At 47.9% G+C, this 23,336-nt stretch overlaps 1 protein-coding gene across 1 annotated transcript in view; it reads left to right on the top strand.

The window, feature by feature from the left end:
- Positions 1–23,336, top strand: part of MTX1 (metaxin 1) — a 205,550-nt gene that overhangs the window by 47,199 nt on the left and 135,015 nt on the right. The window contains exon 2 of the mRNA XM_069650128.1: positions 13,095–13,164. Within this exon, the coding sequence (XP_069506229.1) occupies positions 13,095–13,164 (70 nt within the window). The remainder of the gene's footprint in view (positions 1–13,094; positions 13,165–23,336) is intronic.

Below are 23,336 nucleotides of genomic sequence, written 5' to 3'. Positions count from 1 at the left end.
AGGCGTGGACAACTTCAATACCTGGTGGAATGGAAGGGCTATCCACCCACGTACCTGGGAACCCGTCTCAAACCTGAACTCCCCCAGATTACTCAGAAGGTTCCATCTATTACATCCAGGCAAACCCGGTGGAACGAGTTTTAGAAGGGGGCATGCTGTCATGATCCATCAATTATGCCCCTTTTGGTCCTCCTGCACCCTGTCACGTCGGGGGTTACTCGCTGTAGTACACCCAACATGGCCGAATTCACAGAACGCGGTCTATCGACCTTTATGTCCATGCAGCATGTTCCATAAAGGAACCACGCCCCTGCGGCTCCGTGCGTCTCAATGCTATCGTTAGCTGAGGCTTGACGTGCGTCGCAGTTCGTGCTCCTGGAACTGAGTTGGTACTCGAATTCCCGGACCCATTCCTTCTCCTTCCTTCCCCTTGTACCTGTATTCCATCCGTGTTCCGCGCAGACCGCTCTCGTGTGCGGCCTTCCTTCCTGGAGTTCCGTGGTCCCGGACGGAGAAGCTGAACGAATCCTGGAATCCGACGACGGCCGAGCGGGCTTATACAAGACCCGAACAGCACGGAAGAAAACCCCGGCGAAGGATCCCGCAAGGCAGCAAAAACAGCTGAGTTAAAAGGAAACCTGTGACAGTTCCTTTTTTTCTAATTTCTGAGAGTAAAGAATACCTACGTAACCGATAGCCCGATGCTGGACTCTTCCTAGGAAAAGCTGCGGCTCATAGAATCCGTGCTGTTTATCTAGTGTAGCCCAGGTTCGAAGTCCCTCTGAGGCTCGGTTTAAGCTAGTATGTATTTAGAGCGTCAGGGGGCCATGCTCAGGTCTTTGCAAATGGATAGACACTGTACGTTCATAAAGTCTACAGCCAATAGCTCATCAATGGCCTGGTTGTGTGAAGCGCACCCATTGTGGTTGTAGCTCAGACAGGGCCAAGGAAGGCACCCTCTACTTTATACAACGAATTCTTAAAGTTCACGGGATTGTAGCTACAGTGTGGGAATGACCTGTTGTACTCTGATCAAACATTCTGCTTAATCTGTAGCCACAAGCTACGTTATGTTAAAAGACTTTACACAGGGCCAAATCGCCATCAAAGTTATTTCTGAGCAGCTAGGCTTGTCCGTGGACTGATGTACTGTGCCCCCACCAAGTGTATCCAGACTGTAGTATGCTGGAGGAAAGAAAATTAGTAAGGGCTTAAGGGCAAGAAAGAGGCGGGGTAGCGGGAAATAGATGCTAGAAATAAATTGGAGTGAATGATGTCCTTCCTGCGCAATTCTCGTACTATCTAGCGGGCATCTAGCCAAGAATATGCAGGGGCATCACTTTCTCATGGGCCTCTGATGTCCGGTGTGGGGGTCCAGCACATACTCGTGTGTTTGTGGCTACAGTGTGGACACACTGTGGAGTCACTCTCACACATAATGGCCATCCAGCAAAAAACGTGTGGTCCTCTTAAAAATATTGTCAGTCTAGCACCCTTTCTGGAGCCTCTGCCATACAGCATAGAGTGTGGGGGTCCAGCACTCTTACTTTATAATTAGTTATTTCTAACCCGCTTAATACCCATATTCTTAGCAGGGACCTAGGGATCGAACATGCGTTGCTCTGTGTCGTCTTGCGTCCAAGGCTGCCGGCTTGCCCCTGAGCTATCCCCCCGTGCTTCAGTTATATTTAGGTCCTGACTGCCACCTAGAAGCCATTCAGGTGCCAGTGTAATATAATGTTACCCATCTCCTTTATTACCCATTCTTAACGAGGAACAATGAATCTTACCAGCTGCTACTATGGCAAATCCTTTCCCATCACTTTAAATTGCAATTTGGGACAAATGGGTAGATCTCATGAGGATTCTTTGCCCACGTACAGTATTCTATGGCCCAGCATGAACTGGGTCAGATGGCCTATTGTCCTCGTGCCAACCTCCTTCACATCCTGCCAGTGTCCCATTCGAACATACGTTGGTGGTGAGAAGGTATTGTACAGAACCCAGATAATCTGGGTTATATGCCTCCCAGGATGTTCATCCCAGAGCTATTCTGTATTTACTGGGCAAAGCTGGTCTGGGTTGCATGCCCTATGCCCGACTATCCCTCCAGAGAACCTGTGTCCCGGCTTGTATTGAGCTGAGGGTCCTGCCTACACACATACTTGGGTCCGTACTAGAGCAGAGCCGAGCTAGTTTCCAGTCTGTGAGCCAGTGACCAAATCTAGAGTTGTGCCGTTGTGAATGCGGATATGCGGAAAGCCATGTTGGAACTGGCCCCGCTGCCTGAGAGCCGTGGTTTATGCACAATGGCGGGCAGGGGGTGGGGGGCCTACACTCTCTAAGCAAGGGTCCATACTGGATTCTTGCTACATACCTAAACTAACTTTGACAAAACAGAGGCCAGCAGTGGTTTGCCTGCAGAGTTGAGAGTGCTCAAAGCCATGCATATGTTGGTGCTCGGTGTCAAGGTTTGTATCCAGTGCCAGTGAGGGTTCATGCCTACAATAGGACTGGGGTCTGTATCCAGACTCAGTATAGACAGAGCCCACGCAAACCGTCACTCCATACCTTTCCATGCCAGAGATAGGTCGGGGCCCAGATCCATTTGTGCTCTGTAGGAAGAGCTAGGTTCCACACCAGGAGCCAGGTTTGGGTACATGCCCAGAACCGTTGCTTGTCCAAGAAATGTGCGCTGGCCTTAGTCACTTTGCAGGGGTGCTCCCATGTAAGGTACGCATCTGCGCCCTGAGCAGTCTGCATCCAGACCACAGACTGAAAGCTTCACTTTCTTTTTTTTCACTCGGCAGTTTCGAGAATTCATTCATTCCAGGCTCCTCCATGACCTCATCACCCACAGCAAGAAAAACAAACAAGGACTGCCAAGGAGAGTGCCAAGTGTGCAGTTCTGGCCACAGGGCCTCTCCCAAAGCGCGTCTTCATTCCTGTTACCACAGAGCCTCTCCGATAACACACGTCCACATCAATCCTAACGTGCTTTTACCCCATAATGCTAGGGTGTCTAAACACGCAGGCATTTTACTTGTTTTTACAGCCAACACGAACCCTACTGTGGGGGGTGTCCAGGATGACTTTGATTGTGATGGATTCCACTAAGGAACTAGCATTCCCTCTTTTTCTCTGAACTTACGGCGGCTCGCCCCAACCCTTTTATTTGATCCTTTTTAAAACCCCCATGCCACAGAGGAAGCTATCTTCCGGGTGACCAGACGTCCCAGTTTTGCCGGGACTGTCCCCGAATTGGGCCGTCTGTCCCGAGAGATTTTTATATTTAAAAACCCTGCCCCGGTCATGAGTGCACAGAGAAATTCAACATAACAATGAAACAGTAACCGTTCTTAAATGTATACACATTATCATATTTTCCTAATTTTAGGCTATTTCTTAAACCAACTCTTTTTTTCATCCGAGAAAAAACGAGCTTGTATTTGCTATGCCTATGTTCACAGCCAAATCTGCACAATATATATCCAGTAGCAGTACTAGAAATGGAAATTATTTAAAATAGCAGCGAATTTTCAGGGGGCATTGGAAGTTGGGGGTGTAGTCCTACTTTTCTATTTACACCCATGCCGCTATTTTATTTAAAAAATCTGGTCACCCTAGTCTGGCTACATTTACTAGTCCGGAAGTTAATAACTCTCGGCCTCGCCTGCAAATAAAAAGAGCAGAGCACCGACCGTTGTGCGGGGTTTATTCAGAGGTCAGAGGACCTAATAAGTCCCATACAAAGGGGGCCGTTTGTCTTTGTTTAATTCAGCACAGCTGATGAGTCCTTTGAGACACTGCATCATACTGTGTAAAGCAAGGTCCGATCCAGCCACATCTAACCGAAGAATCCTTTGTGCACAAAGGTGACTGTGCTGAGACTCTGCTGCCTAGGATCCTGACACGGGATCCTGAAAAGCCTCTCGGCCCTCCCAGCGCCATAGTCTACAGACTGATACCTGGGTAGTGTGGAACCCAAAACTGACAGACAAGTAAACAAAGGGAAAGTGAAGCTGCAAACCGAGAAGTGAAGACATGGACGTGCACCAGAGGAGAGCGTGACGGGACCCAGGAAAGGCTCAGACGTGGCTGAGAAGAAGGAAAATGAAGGCAAACGCAAGACACATTAAGTACTACTGTTACACAATGGAACTTGTGCGAGTACCTAGAGCGTGTTGAAAAAGTTGCAGTGAAAAAAACACAGTGCATGCTGGAATTTGCCATGTGAAGTCCTAAAGTGACCTAAGAAATAACTGACATCCCCTGCACTTGCGGGATCTCAATGTCACCTGGCCTAGTAAGATCGCTGTCTCTGTCTTCCCTCTGTTCCCCCTCCCTTGCCTTGTCGAGCCTTGAAACAATTGTGCATATGCGCGTTATAAATGCCATATCATATATATCATACTGCTAAGAAATGCAGTGAATGCTAGCACTAGGGCTCCAGTCTTCTAAACCACTTCAGAGGGATACCTTAAAAGGCAACAGTGCATACTCGGATCATCTTGAGAAAGTGAACCCGAATGACTGCTGAACCCCAACCCAACCAATGCTAGCCCTGACCATCTTGTCTACATACCATCTTGGTGAACATTTATCTCTCTAGTCCATGTCTTCCGTTTCTTCGAATCTCTATTTGCCTCTTTCTATCCCGTCTCAGTGGGTGGGCCTATGTTTTTTCTATTGTTTTGTAACAAGGTACGTTCTCTGCTAAATGATTATTTATCCTAAACAGAAACGTCCCTCTGGGAAGTTTGATAAAAGTTCTATATTAATTTCTTTGTTGCTTTGTCTACACGTGCATGGCTCTAATAATAAAACAATTTAAACCAGAGTGATTTGTTTAAAGCCCCTATTTCCAATCACCTTTTGAAGGTTTTTCAAAAGACGTGTACCGCCTCACAAACTGATGTGAAGTTTACATAAAATAGACTACACACAAAATATTCTTTGCTTCACGGGAAGAAATGAAGAAAGCGGAGGAAAAAAATAAAGTGGAGATCTATGGATAGTTACAAGGAAGGATGGAACGGGAAAGAAATTGCGTAAGAGAAACTATATGAAAGAGGGTCAAATTCTGTAAGAAATATTAAGATCTATGTAATATTTGTCAACTGAGTCATCAGTTGTATTATATCACTGCACTTTAGAGTTGATGAGTGTTTCCTGCATTAAGATGTATTATCAATATCTTTTCACATGAGCCATGCATCCATCATTTTGTTTTTAATACAAAACGGGGTGTGGGTAAGATTTGTGTTTATTTTTTATGTATTTATCGAGCATATGGTATTTTAAATTGATAGAGTGAGACTTAGTATACTGGGCAGTCCTGCAAGAAGATGCCTTACAAACGATTTTCAATCCGAGAGCTGGTTGATGCATGACAGGGTGGTGACTCAGGATGGGACATAGACTGTGGACAGACTAAACAAGATGCATGCATAGCAGGGGCTGTAAGTGACCTGCTGATGGGTGTGGGGCCAGGAGTGAGGAGTGCGAGTTGGGAGAGCATGAGTGCTCCTTCAAGTTGAAAAGTTGAAGGAGGTAAGACTTTAAGATTAACTGTAAAGTGGCTCCCCACTGAAGCGAATTGGACTGCTAGATAAGTCTGTTCTATATGGTGGCACTGACGACTAGTTTGAAGTTTAATAAGAAATATGTAGTGCTTGTCCCTTTAAATGCATAACCAAAGGCCTCTCATACAAGCCTAACAGACCCTTCAGGATATTGCGGCATGAAATGGTACATTTTGCGGAATGAAAAAGCAAACTTTATGACATTTTATCTATTGATTGGAGGGTGTAAGATTGGCACATTGCAGGAAAGAGGCAGTGTGTGAGACTACAAGAGAGCCAGGTTGTCATGAATTGTGCTTTATGTATCAATTTAATAGGATGTTCCCTAGATGTCCCTTGTTTGACAGAACAGCTTTTATTTTGCGCTACGTTTTTGGTTTAATGTGCATGCCTATTAACTGTATTGATGATTATCAGTTTAAATAATGAAAATATTCCCCTTTTTTGTTCTCCAACCCCCAAATACCCACACACCTCTCTCACCGACACCCTTTGCATTTGCCAATTCCTTGTCACAGCGTACACTCCCAAACCTCTCACTCTGTCATGCACATACTCATGAGCTCTGTTACACTGTAAAGTCACAATTTGCACTCCTCAGTCCCTACCACACTCCAAATCATACACGCACCTTACACTCCACAATTCCTCTTGCAGTGTGCAGCCCTTCATTCTTTCTTGCTACTTCTGCATACTTGCATCCTTTCTCCCATTCTATCACACTCTATCCTCATCCTTTCTCCACTCCTCTCTCCTGGAGTGATCACTTTCTCCTATCCTCCCACCTCACCCTCCCTACCCTTCAGGCCAAGCCACCTCCATCACTGCCACCCACCTTCTCGGTCAGCCGACCCATGAAGCGCGTGTCAGTCGAGGCTTTTGCTGCCACCTCCTCGCCCCCCCCCTCATCCCCCTTTGGCTGACTCACACCCTGACACAGCCCTCTCCACTCTCCACTCTTCTATATCTGATACTCTTGATATCCTTGCCCCTGTCATGAGAATCCGCCTGAAGCCCAAAGCCAAGTGTAACTTCTGGCATGACTCTGACCTCGTCACCCTAAAATGGCGTGCTTCATGTTCATCCTCTGACAAACTGGCTTGCCGCCTGCTACAAAGGCAATACCAACTCTCCGTCCTCACCAAGAAGAGAGCTCATATCCAAGCCGCATCTCTGCGGCATCTAACAACTCGGCTGAACTCTTTAAAATCTGCAAGGAAGTGGCCAATCCTGCCGCAGTCTCTACCTCTCCTGTCCCCTCCCAGGCCCTTTGCACGGCATTGGCTTCTCACTTCATCTCAAAAACTCAGGACATCCTGTCCTCCCTCTCCTCCTACAGCCTCCCTCCCTCTATTCCCTGCTCTTCCTCTGGACCTTCTGCAGCCACCCCCACCTCCCTCCTTCTCTGCCTTCCCCCTTTTCTCTGCAGACAAGGTTTCTAGACAAGTCCGATCTATGAAAGTCTCGTCGAACAGGTTCACCCCTGCTCCTCCAAAACTATCAAGGACCACATCGACTCCCTGGCTCCTGCCCTGGCTGACGTCTGCAATCACTCCTTCGCCACTGGGTTCTTCCCATCCCCCCTGACGCACTCCCTTGTGCACCCTCTTCTTAAGAAACCCTCTGCCGACCCCTCCTGCCCAGCTATCGCCCAATCTCCATCACTCCCTTCCTGGGCAATCTCCTGGAGAAACTGGCCATCTCCCAGCTTAATCTCCACACTGAATCTGTTGGTTGTCTTCATGACCATCAGTCTGGCTTCAGAGCTGCCAGACGCATGGAAACTGCTCTCCTGAACATCCGTGAAGACCTGCTCTCCAACACCCTGTGCGTCCTCATCTTGCTTGATCTCTCTTCTGATTTGATACTGTCAACCATGCCATCCTGCTCAATCGTCTCCGTGATAACCTGGGTATCACTGGTCAGGCTCTGGCATGGCTGACTTCTTTCCTTTCTGACCGACCCTCCCAGGTCCAACTTGGGTCCTTCCTCTCCGATATCTTTTTCTCTACCAGTGGTGTCCCCCAGGGATCTAACCTCTCTCCCTGGCTGTTCAACCAATACCTGGCACTCCTTTCCCTTTCCCACTGCATCGCCGCTCTCTGCCCCAATTTTCAGTGCTATGCGGATGATACCCAGCTCATTCTCAGGCTACCCTCGGCCTCCTCCTCTCCTTCACTCATCTCTGACTGCCTGTCTTGCCATCCAGGAGTGGTGTGCTGCCAATGACCTCTGCCTTAATGCCAGTAAGACTGAGATTCTACTCATCGGCACACCCACTCCCTCCTTCCCTGCAGCTCTCTGGCCGGCCCCTCTTGGCCCTCTTCCTGCTCCCACCTGCGAGGTTAAAAACCTCAGGTTCATCTTCGACTCCACAATCTCCTTCTCTCCTCACATCTCTTACGTCTCTAAGAAGTCACACTACCAGCTGCACCTCCTCAGAGGTATTCTTCCTTTCCTCTCCTTCCCTCAGAAGCTCACTGTCTCCAGAGCCCTGGTTATCTCTAGGCTGGACTATTGTAACAGTCTCTATCTAAATCTGTCTGCCTCCTCTCTCCGCCCTCTGCAACCTATCCAGAACAGGACTGTGAGACTTGTCCTTGGCCTCAAGCCCAGGGATCATATCTCTCCTGGACTGAAATCTCTGCACTTGCTCCCAGTGGCCGCGAGGATTAAGTTCAAAACCCTCTGCATTGTCCACAAGGCCTTCTGGGGCCGCAATACCTTCAACTCTCTCTTCCTAAATATCTTCCTTCTCGAGCTCTTCGCTCATCCCTGCCTCCCTGAAACTCGAGGAGAACCGTCTCCGGTTCCGGAAGCACCTCAAAACCTTCCTCTTTGATTCTTCTTTATATCCCCTTCTCCCCTGCTGAATTCCTGGCTGAAACTGCACTGGTTACCTGGCCACCCTTTCTGATCTCGGGCTCAGGCACCACCAGTTGCGCATTTGCACTGCCCCCCTGGCAACCTCTGCATCTGGGGACTGGTTCTCTATCCCTAAAGTTCCCCTACCAGCACTTAAGCCTGCACTTAGCTTGCACTTGCCTCCAGTTGGCCTTTCTATTTATCTTCTATCCCATGTACTGTACTTTCCCCTCTCCCTTCCCCCTCGCATTTTTCCCTTCCCCCTTCCCTTGCACTTACGCGATCTGAATGACACCTGGCCTAGTAGGATCGTTTTCTGTCTTCCCTTTGTTCCCCCTCCCTGCCTCTTAGCGACTTGTGTATAGGCGCGTTATAAATGCCTTATATCATATCAAATCTGAAGCTCACTGCCTCTTTCTGGCCAAACACTACCTGTGTAGCCTATGCTCCTTCTTGCTTTCCGGCCCACCTCTTCCTCTCTGCTCTCTTGCCCACTGCTTCCCCCTCTGACCCACTCCTCCCTCGCCCTCTCTCTCCTTTCTTGCCCATCACTCACTCCCCATCTGTCCAATCATGCCCTCACTGTCTCCTTTTGCTCTCATATTGTGACTATTTTCAAATTTTAAAAAAAATGTAGATTTGGGAGCAGAGCCTCAAAAAATGGGGCATCTAAAAAAAAGAGCAGGGGAATATGCTTTTTTTAGATAACCCATTTTTGGAAATGAGGTGGCCAACTTATTCTCAAAGGTGACCTGTGCATTTCCACGGGGATGAGCTGTAGTGCAAGCGCACTTCTGACAATAATGTTCTACATGATCCCAGCGCATTTCACTGTGGCAGGCCCTTAAAGGCCTCTGACCTCACCTGAACAACCCACAACCTTCTGTGTCCGTTCCTTCTTTTATAGTCCCTTTGCTTCCGTTGCACCCCCGCCCCTCCTTTTCTGGTGCCCCAGGGCAATTAATCCCAATTAATACAAGTGGTAAATAGCATTAAAGGGGTCCTAAGCCCCACCCACCCCTTTTTTCATACGCAGGTCTGACAATGTTTGCTATTGGAGGCCGCTTTCACGGTCGTCTGTATTCCAGTTCGTGTAAGGGTCTGCCAAAGAAATGTGTATGCTGGTGTTGTATGGGTTCCACTCTGTAAGTAATACATGTTTGTTTTGTTCGGGCTGTTAGCGCTGAATGGGTGGGAATAAACGGACTCCTACACATGCTTGTGTTGGTCTGGGTCACATAGTGTGGGTGATATGCTGGTTTGTTGTTCGGCTTGTTCCATGGCATGGTGGCTCACTGCTGTCTCTCTGCTGGTCCAACTGCATGGTTGTTCCTTCACTGCTGAGCATGCCAGTCCTTGTAGTCCCCTACAAGAAACAGAGGAAAACTGGCTTGCATTGAGTGGGCCAGGATGGTAAGATCAACAGTGGTGTTTCTCTTGTACATGCAAGCAGAGGGACAGGGCATAGGAACCGGGACCCTCCTAAGTGCCACTATCCCCCTCTGGGATAGGACTGGCTCTGGTTTCGTCCCTAGTAGGCCTTCACCCCAGGTTGAGAGGGTTCCATATCCCCTCTTGACAGGGTCACTGTTACAGTGTGTCTTCCTGACTTTGGGACTGCTAGTGATTACCTCAAACTCATCAGGCTCTTAAGTGGTAGTCGTGACAGAGCAGCCACAGCTGGATTCGGGGTGTGGAGTAGGGTGGTTCACAGGTACAGTACACACTTTCCATTTATACCCAATAAGAGAATATCTGCACTCTATATTTATACACAAATATAATCATTATATGAGTAAAGGTAAGTGAAAATGCACTATAGTTACAAGTAAGGAAACCCACAATATATTAAGTAAGCAAGCAATTTCATTAGATGTTTCCAGAGTACAGTGAAAGATTTTTTCCTAGAAGATGGAGTAATTAAGTATTTAAAGAGTTTTCCTATCTAGGAAAGCAGTTTTCGAGAAACCGAGGCGGACCAGTTGTGCGAACAGGGGCAGACTTTGGTGAAAAAGCTTGACCTTCTGCAACAGTATTCCCAAGGAGCAGTTCCTGGAATTCCAGAGTTCCTGGCATTCCGGTGCAGGGAGTCCCACAGTAGACCCTTGGTGAAGAATAAGGGAACTAGAGATGGAAATAAAGAGTCCTGGGAGAAATATTGTGAGATCAAAGAAGCAGTTCTGCAGCAATTGCTTGGTAGGTTCCAGAAGCGGTAGCTGTGCATGTTTGATGACTGCCTTTTGTTCCAGCAATAATACAATGGTGAAGGGGGCTCCCCAATACCCTAGGGAAGGATGATTATTCCTGATTTGGTGATTCCCAGGTCGAGGGTCTGAGGCAGGGGATCAGAAATGAGTCGGCTGCAGTCTGTGGTAGTTTTTGATGCAGGGTTCCCCCATAGTCCACAGGGACAGAATTTGACTTCTGAGGATGGGGTAGTCTTGGAGAGGCCCAAACAGAGAACGAATATTGAAGAGAAGTCCCACTGTAGAGGAGCCAGCTGTGGCAGAAGGGCCAGAGGGGTGGAGGGTGAGTTCAGCAGTGCGGCTGCAAGAGCAAAGACAACACAGGATCTGGAGCTTTCTAATATGGGAGATGGAAGCAAGGTACTTGCCTGATGTCCTGGGATGAAAATCCTCTGGCTGGATCAGAATGGAGAGTCTGCATTGTCCTGGCAGCAAAGCTTCCCCTCCTTCTATATCTAGCAGTGCAAGCACTGTCAGTAGCTTCTGGGGGTGACAAGGCCTTCGAGCAGGCTCTGTGATTCAGGTGTCTCCACCAAATCGGGGGGGGGGGGGAGATCCACGTAGGGTGTCTTCTGATTGTCTGGAGTAGTCGAGCTTCACTGTCTGATTCTTCTTAGTGTCAAAGGATGCTGGTGCATAGATTCGTTCTCCTCTAGCAGCAGGCCTTCCAGGAATGCAGGTACAGAGATTCAGTAGTAGACAAAGTGAGTGGGCTAGGGGTCTGCTTTTATCCGCCTCAGAAAACATTGATTGGACACTGCGCCCAATCCCACACTAAGAATAATTGAAACATGGGTGGTCAGTCAGTGGCAGATCAACCCTCAAAATACACCAATGCATTCTGGAAAGTTATCTCAAACAAAGGAATGAATCCACACTACCCCAGACAGACATCTGCATGTGCAAGTCAGAACTTGTTTCAGGCCTACTACTGCCCGGTCATGGAGTTCAGACATCCAGTGGTGCAAGATGGCCACTTTCTTGCGCGCACCCACCAAGGGACAAGGGATATTCATGTGACCTCTCGGGTCTACGAAGCAAACGAAGCCTGCATTTTGGGCCCAGCCCGATTAAACGGATTCCACCCAGTGGAACCATATTACACAGGCCTAAAAGCTACGAAATCAATAGACACATGACTAACCGAGAATGGCCATCTCCTCTGCAACACTATGAGGTACTTTCAGGTCCACATCAAAATAGAGCCACATTCTATCAGTCTTTGGATTAAGCATTGCTGGGATAAAAATGAAGTCTGAAAGCTGGCAGACATTACAGAGGGGTACAATGAGTTAAAAAGTGGCCTTTCTATGGAACACCCTTGTTTGAATATTTTGTGAACAAAACAAGGTCTGTTGGACAAATGTACTCCCCGCAATTTGTGCCGTGAAGCTCCTTGTATATTTAAAGAAAATATATTGCTAATGTGACACTGGTGATAAATGTTTTTCTCTTTCATAAAAAGATGCACAGGGTTGCACATCTTAATAAAAACTAGAACAGAAATCGTATCTGTTCAGTTACAGCAACTCTTATCAGCCAAATCAAGGAGAGTTCCCATAAGCATGATAATCTTGTCCGATCAAGAGAAATTTGTATTCCCACCAAAATGAACACGCCAGCTGTAATATTCAGTTGAATACCAAAAATAATACAGGTACTGGCTGTGTTTTTTGCAGAATCATAAAAACGTCTTTGAAAAAATAGATTTATCAAGGTATGTAAGTTCAGGGCTTATGTTGGAGGTGTGGAATAGCTGATATCCTACTGTGGGAGAGGTGGACAACTACGGAAGAGGTTGAGTTGAGGAGCAGCATCCGGGAGGTAGAGTACAAAGGAGTTGGTGTCGCATGTTTTTTTTTTCCAATGTGAAGGAGGTTGAGGAGTAACCTTAGGCATGTTAAGTGTGTCCAAAACGGAGCAGCCCAGCGAGCTATGCTTCTCGTGCCCTTTTAGATCCCACATCTAGGTATTCATAGTTGCGTTGCTTCCTCCAGCCTGACTGGGACAGGGGTATGCCCTACATACCTTTTTAGAAGTATTTGGGTGCAGAGTACACTTGCGCCTTGCTCCCTAGTATGAGGCATGTGGGACAGCCAATGCTATCCAGCCCGCCAAATTTACACCCAAGCATGACATACGTATTTTCTTTTCCTGATCTGTTTAGAAAATTAGTTGAAGAAGCAGCCTGATTCACTTTCGCAGCAGCGGGAATGCTGCTCTGACAACGTGAGATTGTTCTTTAATGTTTCAGAGTAGTTGGGTCATTTGTCCCTGCATCACCGTACAGCCCCAGAGATTAGACCGCGTCTATCCCCAAGACGAAAGTACTCATAATATGTTCTCCTCCTTAATGTACCTTGCTTCCAAATCACTGTGCACTCTGCCTAATTTTCAGACTTATGCCCGGTTTGCTGGAGCTCCTCTGAAGGTGCACAAGATCAGCAACCCCTGGAGAAGTCCTTCTGGTAAGGAGCTTGTATTTTCTGTGATTTGTTAATTGTAGACTATGGATGTCATTGGATTGTCTTTATTTACCATAGTATTCGTTAGTAAGGTTTGAGGGTGATGCTAATGTGTGTATTTTGGATGGGGAGCATCATAAAAATGTGGTTTCCAATCATCTTAGGTATATCCATATCCTGTTTTGCAGTATCAGAATTATTTTTACAGCAGCGGGCGCTGTGTGGGATTGAGTCTATGTCCCTCAACAGTTGCCATTGGCGCATCCGGACGTGTCGTTGATAATAATATTAATAGCAACCACCACACCCAGTTCTGTTTTTCTGCATGCACTGCAAGCTCTCAGAACGGTTTGACTCGTCTCAGCTAATCACCCGACTAACGTCTTTACTTTTTGTGTAAAAACATCACAATGTCTATGCTGAAGACTGCCTTCAAGAGATGTGCCGACTGTGATTCGAAGATGTCGATCACTAATCCGCACAGGATTTGTCTTTAGTTCCTCGACGAAGAAGATTAAGTCATTGAGTGCAGCTGCTGCCAGTCGATGACCAGGGAGGCCTTAAAGGGCCGAAGATCGAAGCTAACCCTAGGTTGGTCAGTTTCCAAGTCTCCCTCCGTCTTCCACTCCTTCGAAGATGAAGTCTTCCAAAGGTTGAAACTTCACTGGAGAAAACAAATCGCCAGAAAGGCCCAAGAAATGATCTCTACGTTCCAAATGGTCATGATGCAGGAGCGATTCCTGTCACTCTTCTTCGTCATCATAGAAGAAGTCGAAGAAACAATGCCTTTGTTCCTCATCCTCCGACTCCTCGCCCCGGCATGCGTCTGGTTCGATTTCCTAATGAGACCGCATCTGCCGCCGAATGGGAAAAGTTCTGAGAAAAGATGATGGAGGTCTTTTCGAAGCCAGCCCCTCCTGGTCCCTCAAAAGAGATAAAAGGGGCTGTTGAACCTGCTGCGGCTTCCAAGACCGGCAGGGAAGCCAGTGGTCTGGAAACCTCTGCAGAGGTGTAATTTGGCACACCAGACATTCACTCTCACCCTAATGCGGCCTATAGAACTGCCATGAATAGGGTGATTGAGTATTTGGACTGGGGACCTCCTGCTAAGGACATTACCCAGGGTGACCTTACTGACATTTTGGATAGAGTTCCTCTTAAGGAACCTGTGTTGCCCTTCCACACAGCACTAAGGAATCCTATTTTAGAAAATTCCCAAAAAGCAGACAACACTTTTGCTGTGAACAAGGAGTTGGTGAAGAAGTACAGACCTTTCTCTTTTGACCATGACTTATTTTCTAGACACCCTTCACCAGAAGGTTTGGTGGTGCAGGCAGCTAAATCCACTTCAAAGGCAGCAGCTTATCTGGCATCCCACCAGATGGGGACGATAAGAAATACGACACACTGGCTAAGAGGGTATTTTGAAGAATCCTCCGGATCTCTGCCTATAGTCTCCTCCGAGGTGGCCAGGGAAAAGCAGACACTTCCTGATCCTAACCTTGGGGGTGGTGTACTGCGGGGGGATCACTTGGGAGAAGACAGGGTTCAGGGTGGCGAGGATATCCCGTGGGATGAAGCACAGTATTCGTACTCTGCAGAAAGTGCCGTTCTAGATCGTCAAAACAGGTAAAGGCATATTGCCATTATAATGTCCCTGACCCACATATAAGATCTGTGACATCAGAAAGATCTTTCAAAGTATCTCAGGATAAACACCTCCTTACTCCCAAAGAAATAATGTAAAAGGATCTAGAGAAAATGCCTTAAATCCAATGTCTTCCTCTGTAGCAACTAATTTTAACCGTCCATCTTTTAATGAGTTTAATGGAAATAAATCTACCCTTAAAATTAACTCAATTGTTAAGAGCTAACTTTGTTAAAGTGGACTACAAGTCCCATAATCCCAGGAGTACTGGGATGAGGAAGAGGGCTGAAGAGGCATGCAGTTGCAGTAGTCAAGCAATTAAGCCTAACAGCCCATACCTGAAAGAAACTTGGAGGCATAAAAAGCCCCCTCAGGTGTAGGCAATTTTAAGGAGCTGGAACTGTGACTGCAATGCAGGTTGTAGCAGAAGGAAGAAGGCACAAGGCTGGCAAACCAAGCAGAAGTGGGGGAACAAGAGGGGAGCGGGGACATGGAGACAGCAGATTTCACCTGCTTATTCTGAGAAGGTCCTGTTCCCCTGAACTCTGAAGTGCAGATGCTGCATAGCGCAAGGCATGCAAGGGAGCTGTCTTTCCCCATGTGAGCCGGATTGCTGTGGTTTCCACGCAGTGAACATGCTGGAGACCGAGACGAGGAGCAGTTGTCAAGCAGTGGGTCTCGGGAGTGAGAGGGGATCTGATAACGTGTAGCCAGACTCTACAGAGGAAGGGTGTGGGTCCCTAAGAAGCTAGAAGCAGTGACAGTTGTGACAGGTCGTGGCAGCAGTGCAACACGCAGAGCAAATGTTAAAGAACCCAGTGAGTGAAGAACGGCGTTCCAATACTTTGCGTGAGTATTGCCAGCAACAGTATTTGTTTTTTTTTGTTTTGTTTTGTTTTATTCGTATTTATATAGCGCACAACAGCCCGAGGACATCATGGCACTTGTTACAGTACAAAAGCTTAGTTACATAGTCATGAGCAATATCTATACAAGGTTACAATATAGTTATATTACATTTGTGTTTATATTACAATATACATGACAGGAGTACAGGATTAAGTCACAGTGCTAGTTGAGGAAAGTGGTCTTGAGGTTGTTGCGGAAGATAGAAATGGAAGGTTCAGCTCTAAGGGTGGCATGGAGTGAGTTCCAAAGTTTCGGTGCAATATAGGAGAAGCCTAGACCTCCAGCTGTGGCTCTCTTGATGCGTGGTATGTGTAGCTGGTTGGTGTACTGAACTCTGGCGGGGCGAGTGGAAGTGGTTCTTGATATTGCTTCAGATAGGTATGTGGGAGCAGTGTTGTTGATGCATCTGTGTGTGATGGTGAGGATTTTCAGAGTAATTCGGTCTTTGACCTGAAGCCATCGTGCTGTACGTCTGGCATGAGATATATGGTCTCTTCTAGGGATGCTCATAGCGGCTCTGAGGGCATTGTTTTGTGTGGTTTGCAGTCTGTGAATGTTCTTGGCGGAGGTGCCAGCTAAGACAGCGTTGCAATAGTCCAGTTTAGCGCCTAAAGTTGCTCTAGCTATAGCCAAGCGGTTGGGGGCGGATAGGTAGGGTTTAATGGCATTGATGAGTTTGATGTTGAACGCTGATGCAGAGGCTATGGTGCTGACTTGTTTGTTCATCGATAGATTAGCATCAATGTGAACACCTAGAGTCTTGACGGAGGATGATACAGCGATGGTTGAGTTGTCTATGTTGAAGTTGGCGTATTGGCGGTTTAGCTTCGTTATTGTGTTTTTCTGGCCAAGGATGAACATTTTTCTCCCCGTTAAAACAGAGGCCATTGATTGCCATCCATGCTTGGATAGTAGCATAAATGTTGTGAAGGGCAGTGGCGTCTTGGTGATAGAGTCCCGATAGAGGTATAAGTACTTGGGTGTCGTTTGCATAGTTAGTATACGCAGCACCCATGGAGTCAAGTAGGTCGAAGAGAGGTTTTGTGAAAAGGTTGTTGAAGGCGGGGGCTGTGCATGAACCTTGGGGGACACCGCAGTTTATAGTAGTAGGATCTGCGTTTGCTGTGTCAGAGTAGACCTTCATGGCTCTTCCTTCGAGGAGGGATGTGATCCAGGATGCTGCGTGTTTAGAAAAATGGGCTGCATGAGTGAGGTGGGTGGTGTGTTTGGTGATCTACCAGGTCAAATGCTGCTGATAGATCGAGAAGGAGGAGCAGGGCGGGTTTGCCTTTGTCCATGATCTGTGAGATTTGATTTTTTAGGTCTAATAATGCGGATTCTGTTCCATGCCCGACACAGAAGCCAGATTGCCTTTTGCCTAGTATGGAATTAGCTTCTATGTATGATTGGATCTGGTTGTGAGCTGCTTTGTCCAGGATTTTCAAGAGGAACGGGACTGTCGTTATCGGTCTGTAGTTGTTGTGTTGCGCTGGGTCAAGTGTGGCCTTTTTTAAAAGTGGCCGCACCCAGGCTTCCTTGAGATTGTTTGGGACAGTTAGTTCTCTGTTCACTCGCGTATGGGTTAAAGCGTGTAGAATTTGTTTGTTGAAGCCGTTATACCTGAACAATGGAAATGTAGCACTCACATATAAAATGAAAGTTCTTTTACTTGCGTAGAAAGCAAACTCTGCTGAAATCCATTGTTCAACCCTTAAAAGACTGTTACTATATCAAGTAGTGGTTGTGTGTGCCTAATTGTGATTCCCAAAGAAAGACTGAACCCTTTTCTTTACCTCACTGACATACCTTTCATATATATGAAGTTAAAGTGTATATATTAAAGAAGAAAACAAGCATTGCCCAAGCTAGGAGTCTCCCCATATTAACTATTAACAGTGAAACCAACCTTTCGAGTTCAGAAGCAATCTAACTGTTACTGTGAAGTTAATAACAGTTCAGTCCGCCCAAGATAAAAGTGTGCACGCATTACCTGAAGCTAGGAGAGTGGCACCAAGGCTTCTGGGTAATTACCTGGGCTGATAGCTGACAGAAAGGTGCAGGTAAAGCCGGGGAAGGGAAACTGGCTGCTTGCAAAGACTATTTTGAAGTTGATAAAACCTGTATAGAGTGTGGAAGCCAGAGAGAAGTGAGTCTTAAAGGCCTACCCAGGTTGTTATTGTGGCAGACAGACAAGAGAGGCAAAGAAGCTGCCCCTTTTGAAGAGAGCTATTCAGAGGAAGAGTGCCTTGCCTACTTGAAGGTGTTGAGTACTTTAAAGTGTATCTTGTCGATGGACGCATGACAAAGTCGAATGCGAAATGTCGGAGGGAGACAAAACCAAAAGTTTGAACGCAAATTACTTTTGTGTTTTTCTTCCCCATACATTTCTGGCTACCCACACCCCCCCAAACCTCTTACTTACTTTCTGGTGGCACACTTTGCTTTGTGTGCCGCCGACTCCCTGTCTCCCTGCGACACCTGTTCCCTTCAATTCCGTGGATGGGAACCGGCCCGCAGGTTAAAAAAAAGAAAAAAAACTTTATTCTTTAGGGAGCGGGGGAATCACAGCAACCCCTGATGCCATTATAGCGAACAAGGGTGCAGCACACCCTTCCCTTGTTCGCTATAATGGTAAAGATTGGTAGAATTGTTTGAACTATTCGGCAGTACGTAATTTTGGTACAGCTGAAATTCAAATAATTCTACCATTCGCTATTTCTTTTTCTCTATCTTTTATACAGATACCCTTGTCAAAGCCTGTCTAGAAGTACAAATCGCTGAAGCTTTGGTAGTAGATCAAGTACTGAAGCTGTGGTGGCTTATCTGGTTGTTAGTAGATGCAACATTGTAGTAGTCTAAACAAAGTGGAGTGCTATGAGACAACGTTGACTGTTCTTATAGTCAATCAAGTAGAGGTGAAGTTGTGGAAGTGGTTACAGCAGCACTGAGAAGTCCTCCTGACATATACCATTGCGAACTCTAGAACTGTAACTAAGAAAATACTGTTAACCAGTAACTGTCTATCACTGACAGTTGTGGATATTGCTATTCTTTTTTTTGAACTGTGGCAAATCTTCTTGAAGAGGTGACAAATCATTGTGGTTGGGGTTATCATTGGTGCTATTTCGGGGCGTGGCCTGAGCTCATCGAGTGAAGGCGAGCCTCAAGGAGCTTCATCCGGAATCCATTACGATCCTTGATAACTGCAGCGTTTCTTCACATTGAGCCTTACAAATGCTACCAGACAGCAGAGGAAGCTCTTCTGCATACCACGATCGCAGAAACTGGAAAAATCAGAGCAGGTTTCACGCGAAACAAGGCTTCAGAAAGCAGGCCCCCAAGCAAACAAGATGGCGTCCGGAGCGGTAACTTGAAGAGCGAAGGGGAAGGGCACAGCAGAAGCGGAACCCCCCCAGCGGACGCCGAGAACAGACGACGGCACCGCCAAACTCAGGGGCTCTCGCCTAGACTGCAACGGCCCCGTCCAAAATCGAACGCAGGTGGGGCAACCAGCAGCAAACAGAAACCCTGGCCCGCACAGTAACCCATACCGCCACCGGCTGGAGACAAGTTGGCGGCGGGCAATCCAGCACAGAACCAAGGAAGCGGCGGACTACTGGAGCCATCCGGAGGCCCGGAAGAGATCTGCCAGGAAGGGGGGGGGCCCTCACAGTGGCCCACTGCCCGTATTGAGACCGAGGGAGAGCACTCGAGGGTCCCTGGCAGCCCGAAGGAGAACTGACAACTACAGCCGGGCACATCGTAACGCAGCAGAGTGCCAAAAAGACTAGAGGAAACCCTGCCTGGGCCCTGCACAACGATCATGCAACCACCAAAATAGCAGCAGCTCCTCACCCGGGACAACTCCCCGCGGAGACGCACTGAAGATGTCCCCCCCCCCCCAGAAACAAGCCTAAATCGACTATCATGGAGTCATTCGCAGCGGCAAGGCCTAAACAACAATCACAGCATGAAGCCGCCACGGAGGAAGAACCAGCCGCCTCTGATGAAGAACCCAAAGATACACAGGAGTAACCTGACGGAGAGGGTAACCACTGCAGAAGCCACCCTACAGAGCAATGTCGAGACCACCTCCGACCTACAGGCAAAAGTCCAAAAGTTCAAGATGAAGGTGGCCCAACTAAAAGCACGATGCAAAGAGGCGGAGGGCCGCGCCCGCCGCAGCAATATACTTATACTTGGAATACCGGAAGATATGGAGGGATCGGATCCGACTGACTTTGTGGAGACCTTGCTCCTACAGGAAATCGGGGCCAGGAAACTTACCCAAGGGTTCTCCGTGGAACGGGCCCACAGATCTCTACAAAAACGGCCCCTGCCAGGATCACATCCCCGCCAATAATTGCAAAAATATTAAACTTTCGCGACAGAGAAACGATACTGAAGTACTCAAGGGAGGGAGGGGAGATCACACGAAACAACTCCAAGATGGTGATCTATCCGGACTATACTCCTACAGTGCAACGCGCGAGGAACTCTTTTGTGCCATTAAAGGCTAGGTTGCGAAAACTCAACCTCAAATATGTGCTCGTAGATCCTTCCCTCCTGAAGGTTATCTACAATGGGAAGGCGACATTTCTGGAGACCCCAGAGGCAGCGAATATGTGGCTTGAACATAACAACTTGGCCGGAGAAGGAGAATCCACACTGCAAAAAGGTACTAGATGAAAAAGAAGCGAAATGCACCGCACACCCATGCATGAGGATATGACGCAAGTCAACTACGTCTGACTGCATCCACAACATTCTTAGCTGCAAAGGCAGAAGAGCACACGAGTTAACACATAAGCAACGAGCTGCAACACTGCTGCTAACTACTCCGGACGGGGCTCCGGGGTCCACACATGCAGCTCACTACAACCCACCCACCCCCGAACCAGCGCAGGCAAGAAGCCGGCACAACGCCCGCGCCCAATGACCTGGAATGGTCCAGACGACGCGGGAACCTCGGAGCGTTGCCAGTTACAAGCAACTGCTAGAGGCAGTTCTTTGTTGTTCAGTCCTGTTTCACAGTTGCTTTATTTTGTTAAACCACTCACCAGAGTGGGAGTTGAAACTGTTAAAATGTCTCTGAGAGCCACAGATGCGCCTTCAGCTTGTGCAAGGGGGGGGGGAGAAGTTGGGGCCGGGTAACCTGGAGGGGAGGCGCCCGAGCTCGCAGATCTCCAAGCAAGAGAAAAGGGACAACAAGGAACAAACACTTGCATCCTTCCCCGAACTATCATGGCCACGCACATTAAGGTCTTAACCTGGAACTTGAGGGGACTGGGCACCTACCTCTGACGAAACAGGATCAAATCCTACCTGCATAGGAAGAAGATCGGACTAGCCCTCTTGCAGGAAACCCATCTAACAAAGGAATCAGCAGCAACGCTGCAAACGCACTGGTGCGGACAGGGATTCGGTGCTACATATTCCAAATACGCCAGAGGGGTGTTCACATGGATCAGCCCTCAAACCCCCTTTCAACTAACCAGGACTGAATCAGATCCAGATGGAAGGTACGTGATATTATGGGGCCACATTCAGCAAACTGAAATATGCATAGTGAACTCATACCGCCCCAACAACAACATACCAGCCCACTTAAACCCGATGTACGCCAAGGTCACACAATACAGGCACAGATTTTTCATCTGGGGGGGGTGATTTCAATTGCGTCAGCAACCCAGAACTCGACAGGTCCACACCTCCCCCGGTGGACCGCCAGCGTCCACTATGACTCTGAACACCATGCTGGACCGCCTAGACCTGGTGGACGTCTGGCGAGAGCTACACCCAGACGACCGGGGCTACTCCTTTTACTCATCTCCACACAACCTCCACACTAGGATCGACTACGTTTTTACTGGTAGAGAAAACCTGCCCCAGATCGACAAGGCACAATACCTAGGTAGGACCATCTCAGACCACTCGCCATTAACGATGGAATGGAACATCATAGGCCCCAGATCCCCGATACCCACATGGAGAATGCCCACAGAAGCGTTAAAGGACCCAACATTCAGGGAGGACCTCAGGGATTCCCTTGAGAACTACATAGCAGAGAACATGGACAGTGTGGACCGCCTAAGCACGTTATAGGATGCCCTAAAGGTCGTCATACGAGGAGAGATCATAGCAAAGGCGGGAGGCATCAGGAAACACTTACGAACTGAGCTGGAGCAGTGGGAAAATGAAATTGAACAGCTGGAATCCGACACCCAGGGCACCCAGCAGGAGGAGGACAAACTCAAGCAAATTAGAGCCGAATGCAAAAAAGCTTGGGACAGACTAGCCAAGTTCGACTATACCACCAGAACCAATAGAGCGCACACCGAAGCAGACAAACCCAGCAGACTGCTGGCCTGGTTATGCAAGAAGGAACATCCCAAACACCTAACCACGGCCCTGAGAAGCACGGATGGCACGCTGTATCGAACCCAACAGGGCATCAATGACACTTTCAAGCAATCTTACACCCAACTGTATTCCCACGAAGCCCAGGTACCCCCAGATGAGATTTCAGACACAATGGAGGAGATGGGGCTACTCAGGCTGTCGCCCACACATAGCGAAGCACTAGATGCAGACATCAACACAAGATATATCGGAAGCAATTAAGTCCCTGGCCACGTGCAAGGCCCCAGGTAGTGATGGGCTCCCCTCTGAATTTTACAAGACTTATGAGCCAAATCTATCCCCGCTGCTGCATGAGGTCTTCCAGGAGGCACACGAACTAGGGACCATACCCGAGAGCATGCACGAAACATTGGTGATCCCGATGCTTAAACCCAACAAATCTGCAGAAGACTTCGACTCCTACCGCCCGCTTGCAAAGCTCAACTACGACGTCAAAATATTGACCACGATCCTAGCCAAGCAACTCTCTAGGGCAGGGGTCTGCAACCTTTGGCTCTCCAGATGTTTTGGACTACAACTCCCATCCCTCCTGACCATCATATTCAATGGTGAGTGATCATGGCAGTTGTAGTCCGTAACCTCTGGAGAGCCACAGGTTGCAGACCCCTGCTCTAGGGTAATAGGACAAATAGTGCACCCAGATCAGAACGGCTTCATGCCAGGCCGCAACACCACCACCAATCTTCGCAGACTCCAGCACGTCATGTCCCAGGCCGATTGAAAAGGAGGATCCTACGCCCTGTTATCGTTGGATGCCATCAAGGCGTTCAATTCCATCTTTTGGGAATGGCTAATAGCGGTCCTCCGTGAATTCGGCTTTGGGGAGAAATTCATCAGATGGGTCAAAGTACTCTACACCAAACCAAAGGCACAAGTAAGAACTGGACGGCTTGTCTCCGAGGCGTGGGACATAAAGAGGAGCACTAGGTAGGGTTGCCCGCTTTCCCCCATGCTTTACATACTTGGGCTCAAACCCATTGCCATATACTTCAGAAAGCAATTCTTCGATGCATGTATACGATCGCACGGGATAGATCACATATTCTCCCTGTACGCAGATGATGTCCTCCTCTATGTGAGAGACCCGCACCAGAACGTTCCGACTATGTTGGAGGTCCTCGACAATTTTGCCAAAGTTTCGGGAATACGATTCAGCAGACACAAATCCTGCCTCTTTCCACTGACTGACCTCAAA

Source organism: Ambystoma mexicanum, chromosome 1p (assembly GCF_040938575.1).
Source record: "Ambystoma mexicanum isolate Mex_15411 chromosome 1p, UKY_AmexF1_1, whole genome shotgun sequence".
Taxonomy (NCBI): Eukaryota; Metazoa; Chordata; class Amphibia; order Caudata; family Ambystomatidae; genus Ambystoma; species Ambystoma mexicanum.
This window is presented reverse-complemented; position numbering and strand designations above follow the sequence as displayed.